The following is a 9,093-nucleotide window of genomic DNA, read 5'->3' as shown; positions in this document are numbered from 1 at the left end:
TGAAAAATGTGAGCACCCTGCCATGGATCCATGTTAGCCTTTGCTTAAACTTACCTGCAAACGATGTGATGTGATTATGGTTGAGTTTAGTGCATGTATTTCAAATAGTACGGGAGATTCGAGATCAAGAAAAATGTGGGTATGAGAGCAACAGCACGAGTGGATCAAGTGGGTCGATCGAGTCAATTTGAGAGAGCGTGTATGCGACAGTCGACTTGACGTCTAGAAATTTAACTCTACTTACATACGTATGTGTGAACAATTAATGTGATGTGACTCTGGATGGGATGTGTTTGCATTTAACTTGAAAAAATGACATACATGTAGGTTGATTTAAAATGATACACAAAACACTCAAGTATATTTTCCTAAGATAGTTAAAATAAAATAATAAGGGAAAGAGGACTGCGACGATTGCAGACTTGTAAACAAGGCGTTATCTTGGCTAAATAACCATCAAATTGCGGCAAACACGGGGCAATAATCTTTGTTTTCAGCGACGCGAGAGCCTCAAATTGACCGGCCATGCATTCGTTGATGCATCGATGTTCGATCGGCACAAAGCCGTCGAACACCGGTTTCTGAAATAATCGATATGACTCGGGCTTAATATTCACCTTCTTTACAACATCGTGGTGATTGCGGAGGCAATCGTAAACTCTAACTTAAGATGTCGCAGCTAGAGATCATTCCTAAAGAATATATATATTAATATCTATTTTAAATCGCTAGCACCTACATTCAAAATATTTTTAAAACATGTCCACCGATCGGTCATTATTCTGTTGGACACTTCTGTTCGATTTCTCTAGCTCCTCAAAACACGTCTAAAACATTATCGCGCATGTCGACGTGTTCAACTTAATTTTATTTGCCTCTGCTTTAAGATCAAAACAAATTGTCATCTTCTTGTTTTTCTTCTTCCTTCGTTTTTGTCGAAAAAATAAAATCATCACCCATCATCATCATCATCATTTTCTTCCTCCGATTATGTCGGAGATCAAAACAAATCATCATCTTCTTCCTCCGCTTACATCGGAGATGAAAACAAATCATCCTCTCCTCCTCCTTTTCCGCTAATATCGGAGATATAAACAAATCATAATTTTCTTCTCCTTTATCTTTTCCTTCCACCGCTTTTGTCCGAGTCCGAGATCAAAACAAATAATCAGCGTACTTTGACAACCAACATGAGGACTTTGCTCGGAGCTTGTTCATTCACAGGAATATAGCGCTCCGCTGCAATGCATGTCGCCACATCTTTTTTGTCTGGTTATGTTTTGATTTTTCTGATCCTATTTTTGTCTCGCCTGCATAGCAGAGTGAGACTACATGTATAGGCGCCTCTTTTCCGACGGCGGCGGCGTCAACACCAAATCTTAACCGAAGGTTAAGTTTTTGAAATGACAGCATAACTTAGAAAGTATATGGACCTAAGTCATGAAACTTGGCCATAAGGTTAATTAAGTATTACTGAACATCCTGCTTGAGTTTCAGGTCACATGACCAAGGTCAAAGGTCATTTAGGGTCAATGAACTTTATAGACCATGTTGGGGGAATCAATATCAAAATCTTATTAAACCAAGGTTAAGTTTTTGACATGTCGTCATAACTTAGTCATAGCAGAGTGAGACTATATATAGGCGCCGCTTTTCCGACAGCGACGGTGGCGGCGTCAACATTAAATCTTAACCGAAGGTTAAGTTTTTGAAATGACAGTATAACTAAGAAAGGATATGGACCTAGTTCATGAAACCTAGACATAAGGGTAATAGTGTATCACTGAAGATCCTGCCCGAGTTTCAGGTCACATGACCAAGGTCAAAGGTCATTTAGGGTCAGCAAACTTTGACCATGTTGGGGGTATTTGTGGAATTGTCATAACTTTGAAATTGTGGATCTAGTTCATGAAATTTATACAATAAGAGCAATTAAGTGTCCCTGAATATCCTGTGTGAGTTTCAGGTCACTTGACCAATGACAAAGGTCATTTAGGGTCAACAAACTTTGATAATCTTGGGAGTATTTGTGGAATTGTCATCATAACTTAGAAAGTATGTATGGATCTACACTTATAGTTTATGAAACGTAGACATAATATAGGGACAATGATTTTTGGTTCAAATAAAAACGGAAATACCGTTTGGTTCTTATACTTGTCATGATAAAATTCATGGAATTCACCGTTGCAAAACGGAATTCAGGTTTTTGCTGTGTACATTTTCAGTGAGAAAATGGAATTTCCATTTTTAGAAAGTTGAAAGGGGATTACAGATTGTCAGAACTGAATTTATAAGACCATTTTTTGAAACAGAAAATCACTGTCTCTAGACAAAAGGGTAATCAAGTATGTTTTGCACACGTCTTATATATAGGTCACATGATCATGGTCAAAGGTCATGTTGGGTCAATGGGCATAGTATTTTATTGTCATGTGAGTGTTTTCTTTTTTGAATAATCATTCAATAGCTGTTTTCAAGGTCAGCACTGCTGCTATATCGAATCACGTAATGCAGGCGAGACTGCCAGGGGCGTTCCACTTGTTTTTTCTCTCTCTCTCTCTTTTGGAAAATTAAATCATCCATATTTGTTCTCAAAGTCAGCACTACTATATTTTGTAATCGCAGGTGAGACTGTCAGATCATCCTACCAGTCTGTTTGTCTTTTATTGTTGTTATATTTAATCATAATTATCAATTATTATTACTACTAATGATTTTTTATTATTATTAAATAGGAATCTACTTCTTTTTGTTTTCTTTTCCACAGCACTGAAAATTGCAGAATGAGTCTTCTGACTATCGGTCGAAGCACCACTGTAACTCCTCCTCCTGTCTCCAGTTTAGACTCCCCAAGAAAGAGTTCTCCCATCATGGTTCTTCCTGCCAGCAGAAAGTCCAGAAAGGGCCTCTCCACTCCAGGGAGTGACTGCTTGGCTTTGTTGTGGCCCACTACAGATGATGACAAAGGACATTGTCTCTCTCCTGTTTCTCCCTCCATAAAGACTCATTTGGGTGGAACTCTGATCGAAAGCTGTCATGAGCACAATGATATGAAGATCCAGAGTCCACATGGAGAGGGTTCAGTGTCTCTAGATAAAACAACAGAAGTTTTGCTGTGTCCATCTGGTAAAACTGTAGTGAGGTTGAAGGCTTCCATGGAAGCTGTTCTGCCGTCTCCATCTGATAAAGGGTCACCAAGTATGATCAAGCATCTCTCTCTTCCATACAGTCCAAGCTCAAGCTCAAAGCCATCTTCTCGCAGCTTCATGGGGTCGGATTCTTCTCCATATCCTCGGTTAGGAGGGATTGGAAATTCTTCGTTAAATTTTCCAGGTACATATCGCTTATCAATGCAGTCATGTTTATTTGTTCAAAAGGTGTTATACCTTCCTCAGCTCTGATCTGTTCAAAGAGTGATTTTTGTTTACAAATATTCAGAGAACATACATTAGGCAAACTGAAATGAAGAGATACAAAGAAAGTACATGTAGCTTACTCATGGAAGGGTTAGGTTAATCTACACAATATTTCAACCAAGGAGCAAACTTTTCAACATAACACACTTGATTTAGACATGTCCAGAATGTACAAAATAAACAACTAATCAGTGAAGAATAACATTTGATTCTATATTTGTATCACTACAGGTCGCAGCCTTCTCTTTGATTCCAGTGAAAAGCCTTCTAGCGTTAGTCATCCACCATCTGCTCTATCATCAAGTCCTAGTAGAGAAATCAGCAGTGGAGGTGACACGCCATTTTCATCTCTTAAGAAGAAGGGTCCTCGCAGGCGAAAGATATCTGGAAAGGACAAGGGAACCAAGGTGAGGTTTGCAGGAGGAGCCACAGAGATCTTGGAACAGGATCATCCAGAGGATGATCTAATGATGACTCAGAGTCGTTGTCCTTGCTTCAAATGTTTCATTATCATGTGTTTTGTGGTGCTTTCCTTATCTGTATTGTTCTACCTCAGCCTGTGGATTGTTGCGCAGCACCGAGGTAGCCCTGTCATTGTTGCTGGTGGAGAGAGTCTGCACTCCATCCTTCAGTCGCAAGTTTTTGGACAATCCATTGTTGTTTCACATCTACCGCAATTGCTGTCAGGAATCCTTTCAAAAGATGTAAGGGATAGGACACTGGTTCTGATGTTTCATGGCCAATCTGGTGTAGGTAAAACATTTGTGGCCGAGCTTATCGGAAATAAGATGTTTCCGGAGGAAGCACAATCCCAATGCGTCTACAAGTTCCTTCCATCTTTCCTGGAAGTCAGAGAACACCTTGTGACAGCATATGACTACTCCATTGCCCTCGAGGATTTCATCGATAAAGGAAAATCCAACTACAGGACATGTCCAGTGGGGTTGTACATTATCGAAGACATAGACTATGTAGGTTCTTCCAGCCTCTTGGAGGCAGTTGCATTGACTTTACCTGGAATTCGAACGAGACAGGCAGCGCAGGAGCAAAAAATGATTCTCTTTCTTATGACCAATCTGCAAAGTGAAGCCATAGGAGACTACCTTCTGTCACATTTAGAACGGGGCAAGAACAGAGAGGATATAACTCTGAAAGAACTTGAGCCAGTCATGACTAAAGTACCTATCACTCAAGAGTATACAGCAGAGAGTGAAAATTCTGAAGACCATGATGTCCAACGTCTCGAAGTCCACGACAAATTAATGGCAGTTGTGGATCATCACATTCCATTTCTCCCTTTAGAAAGAAAGCATGTCATCATGTGTATTCAGCAAACATTAACCTGGAAGAATGTGACTTTGAATGAAAATGATGTTCAATGGATTGCTGATAAACTTGTATTTTACCCAGAAAATAACCCAGTATTCTCGATGTCAGGATGCAAGAAAGTAGAAGAAAAAGCAAATCTGTTTTCATAGTACTTGACAAAGTCCATGTTTCAAATTCATGGTTGATGATTCCCAATACACTAGGAAAATTAGAAAGCACTGTATTAAACTTTGAAACACAAAATGACGAAATAGGCAAGCTTTGACTGATAAGTGTTGAGAATCATATATGCAAATACAACTGATAGTAGACATGCTGATGACATTTGCACTCATCCCAGGTTTTTTTTAATATTGTTGATTATTCATTGAAATAGGGTGTCTGGAAAGAAAATGTTTTCTTATTTTTCAAAAAAGATATCACTTTTTCTTTTCGGATTTGAAGAGAAATAACCTTCAGACTGATAAAAGTGTAAAATTTTAGGAAAATCCAATAAATGGCTGCAAAAAAGAAGAATGAAATCAGGTCAATTTTTATCATTTTCCTTTCATAGACTGTGTAGTTTAAAAATGGGACTGACTCAAATCCAAATTTTTAGCTTGAGTCTGAGAGCTATTTCAATTTTATTCTTGATGAAAAAAACTTGTCCATATAGTGCCTAATAGGAAATTTGATGCTCTTTCTGATGGTATGATTTTTAAAAAGGTTTGGAAATCAGATATTGGTGAAAAATTGTTGCAAAGTAGGGAAACAGCAATCTCAACACACACAAATAAGGGTTTGCGATTTATCTTTTAATCCTTACAATATCAAATGACCATATAAATTTGTCCTTGGTGTCAAAAGAAGTCCCTGAATTTTCTCTTTCTATAACATTAAAAAAAAATAAATTCAGATCGCATTTTTCTGGCAGGCTGAATTCCTGGCAGGCGACATTTCAGAATAAAATGTGGTAGAATTTGATGCTAATATTCAGACTTGGAATATCTTACTGTGTAATGTTCTAAATCATTGTACGAATACCTATGTTCAAATCTGTAACTATGCTATCATCCTTAGAATAAAAGCGAATTTAATATCTAGTCGTAATGACGTCATAGCAGTCGTACGATTGGCTATGATTTGAAACTAATTTGGCCTTTACTCCAAAATAAAGGCTTGCAATCTTTCAAAATGTTTATATTAGTATTCTTTCAATAAATTTTAACCTCAAATAAAATGATATGTTCCATTCACATTTTCAGAAAATGAGCAAAATGCGATTTGTTCCAAAATCAGATCGCGAACAGTCGTAAGGTGTGCGGTGGCCTTTACAGATCGTTTTACTAGTTACGAGTTATAATGAACCAATTTTTGTGTTGGAAATTACAGCATTAGAGAACCAGCATTCATACGGTTTCAATGCATCACACCCAAATTTGAAGTGTTGAAGAAGTTTTTTTGGTATTTGGATGCTTGCACAATGAATTTTGCAAAATTTTGTTGAGTAGTTGGCACGTGCAGAAACTTATTCTTGGTCTAACATGCATTTTATCTGCATTAAGGTTCACATACAGTAGTTCATTGTATGTATGTTACTGAATGTTGGAAATGTCTGATAGTGGTCAGACATATAGAACTGCTTTATATGATTGAGTGAAAACTATGTAATGAAATTTCTTTTCGGCCTTTTGAAGTGAGGCGTTCAATTATAATGAAAAATTATAGTACCGGTAAACATTTTGTTCTTCTCTGTAAAAATGAGATACAATAGACTTTAATTTGATAAGAGTAAGAAGCTTGCGATACCATTGGTCAAAAGGTATTGCATACCGTTAGCTACATTAAATGTTGATATTTTGCTCCATTGGTCATTGGAAAAGAATAGTGTGTAACCTATATCTAGATGCACTTACATTTATGCATCTCTGAGCCTTTGCATTTATTATAGTCATGGTGATTTTGCTCAGTTTGTAGTACATGCAAAATAAAGCTGTCAGCTATCAAGAAGATTCAAGATCAGGTCCCCGTTGCATAAAAGTTACTATTATGGTAACTTTGCCATCCAATGGTATCTACCATGGTAAGAAGGCTCATCAGCCAATCAAAATCAAGGATTCCATGAAAGATTCCATTGGATGAGAAAGTTACCATAATGGAAACTTTTATGCAACGGGGCATAGACATTTAAAATGTGGCATATTAATTGGAAAGATATTCTTTGGGCTAAAGTGCCTTGCTAGTGCTGTCATTTAAAGAAAATATGAGTGTGCCTTGTTGATATTAAACCCAGGATGGGGGATTTAGCCATAATACAGATGATAATTTCTTTGAGGACAGACAAAGGAGTTACCAGCACTCCTTGGACAGACATGCAATTTATTGCGTACACACACACCGACTACTATTTGTTGAAATTAAAAGTAAATGACCAGTAGCCAAGGGCCACCTATGTGTCTTACACATTAATTCCCATTGTTGGTCTATGACTGTGAGGATAAGTGGTGAAAAGGCGCATTTGTGATTTCTGCATATATATTACATGTATCTTTAATTTTTGTAAGGTATCTTACTGATTCCTTGACATTTGCTCCGCTATAAATTCCACATAGTAATTGAATGACTAATTTCCACCCTGTATTTATTACGATTCCCTACCCTATAAATCCTTATTGCAACCCCAACCCTACCCTAACCTGGTTTCTTTTCAGTTGGTCTTATGACAATTTCTCCAATTACCAACTCGTCTACAATCATTTGGTCTACCATCAGTTCGTCCACTATTCACATGGTCCAATTGCCATTTTCTCTAATAACCAGTTGATCCAGTAGCCATTTAGTCCATATACCATTTGGTCTAATTGGACGAAGTGTTAATTGGGTGAAATGAATGAAAATTAAATGGATATTAGACCAACTGGTTACGAGATGAAATTGTGATTAGATGAAGTGAAGATTGGACCAAATGTTTGTTACACAAAATGTTGGATAGAATGGCATTAGACTGGAGGTAGACCATGTGATGAGTAGACGAGTTGACAACAGATGAAGTGGCAATTTACCCCCTAACCCTTAGACGAAATAAAGCCTGGAGCAATTGTCGCAGGAGCAAATGTCATCACTGTCTTACCATTGTGTCAAGTCACTGTCGCCAGACTTGACTCAACCAAGGAAGCGAGTTTGGACTGTAATTATTCAGGCTGTATTTATGATTTGTAGATATATAATGTATATCAAATGTTGATTAATAAAGCAAAGACTTCTATGAAAATCTGTGGGTGACCCTGAAATATTTAAATGTGATCTTTGTTCTGGTTGAAATGACTAAATCTCCAGCCGAGGGAATTTATTACATCCTTCTTTACAGGTTTAATTTATCAAGCAAAGTAACCAAAAATGTTAAAATTTTCAGTAATCTTTAAAGAAAGAATTCTCTTTTAATAAAAAGGAGGAAATCCTCCAAATTAATGATCACAATGAATGGATATCATGGGATGCAAATTTACAAACACTTTGAGGCAAGTAGGTGTGGTCACTAAATAAATATTGAGAAATTATTAATTTTCCAAATTAATAGCAAGGAACATCTGGATCCCATTTCATAAATCAATGCTATGATAGCAACTCATGCTGGAATGTCAACTTTCAATGGAAAAGCCAATTAGGAAGCAAAATTTTCACTGTTGTCATGGTAGTTGACATTCCTGCAAGAGTTGCTATCATAGCAACTTATTGATGATTACGCTTCAGAAAAAATATGTATATATTGTGAACAAAGAGCATTCATATAAACTTAATGAGAATATAAAAATTCAACCTTCCATCAGAGTAATACCTCTTCTAAGTAAGTACAATTTCAGTCAGACGGCAGGTCCCAAGAAAGTGGCTTCTTTCATCCAAGTGATATTCATGACTTGAGATGTTTTGCATATTTAATGAGCTTGATGCCGACCAAAACACCTCTTCATTTGGTCATTGCTGCTCTAATTGTGCATCGAATTTCATGATTTTGGTATCATTGTAAAGAAGAAGAATCATTCTTTCAGGTCATGTGTTTAAATTTATTCAAAAATTTTGTAATATAGGTTAAAATTTTGATCTAAAAATATGCTACAAAATAATTATTTTCACCTGACAAAAGCTGCTATTTTTACACTTTATTTTTGTTTGAGCCCAAATGATATTCAAATCATGATAAAGCTGAATATGTATGCTTTAAAATGGTATAGGTTTCAAAATAAGAATTGGTTTAATCGGGTCAAGATCACACTTTTCATAGGCCAAGTACATAAAGCAGCTTGAAAACAAGAATACTGCACCCTGATTGGTCAAAGAGACCACACACTGGCAAATGCCTGGGTTCATG

The 9,093-nt window shown here is 36.9% G+C and overlaps 1 protein-coding gene across 1 annotated transcript; it reads left to right on the top strand.

The window, feature by feature from the left end:
* Positions 1 to 2,774: 2,774 nt before the first annotated feature.
* LOC129277635 (uncharacterized) lies at positions 2,775 to 8,002 on the top strand. The gene is made up of 2 exons (XM_054913789.2): positions 2,775 to 3,336; positions 3,651 to 8,002. The coding sequence occupies exons 1-2, from the start codon at positions 2,787 to 2,789 to the stop codon at positions 4,895 to 4,897; spliced, it is 1,797 nt and encodes a 598-aa protein (XP_054769764.2). The 5' UTR covers positions 2,775 to 2,786; the 3' UTR covers positions 4,898 to 8,002.
* The last annotated feature ends 1,091 nt before the right edge of the window (positions 8,003 to 9,093 follow it).

Source organism: Lytechinus pictus, chromosome 15 (assembly GCF_037042905.1).
Source record: "Lytechinus pictus isolate F3 Inbred chromosome 15, Lp3.0, whole genome shotgun sequence".
Classification (NCBI taxonomy): Eukaryota; Metazoa; Echinodermata; class Echinoidea; order Temnopleuroida; family Toxopneustidae; genus Lytechinus; species Lytechinus pictus.
The sequence above is the reverse complement of the archived record's forward strand: the minus strand, read 5'-3'. Positions and strand labels throughout refer to the sequence as shown.

Coding starts and splice junctions, on each gene's coding strand:
- LOC129277635 (XM_054913789.2), top strand. CDS start 2,787: ATGAGTCTTCTGACTATCGGTCGAAGCACCACTGTAACTCCTCCTCCT. Junction 3,337..3,650: donor TTCTTCGTTAAATTTTCCAG/GTACATATCGCT, acceptor GTATCACTACAG/GTCGCAGCCTTCTCTTTGAT.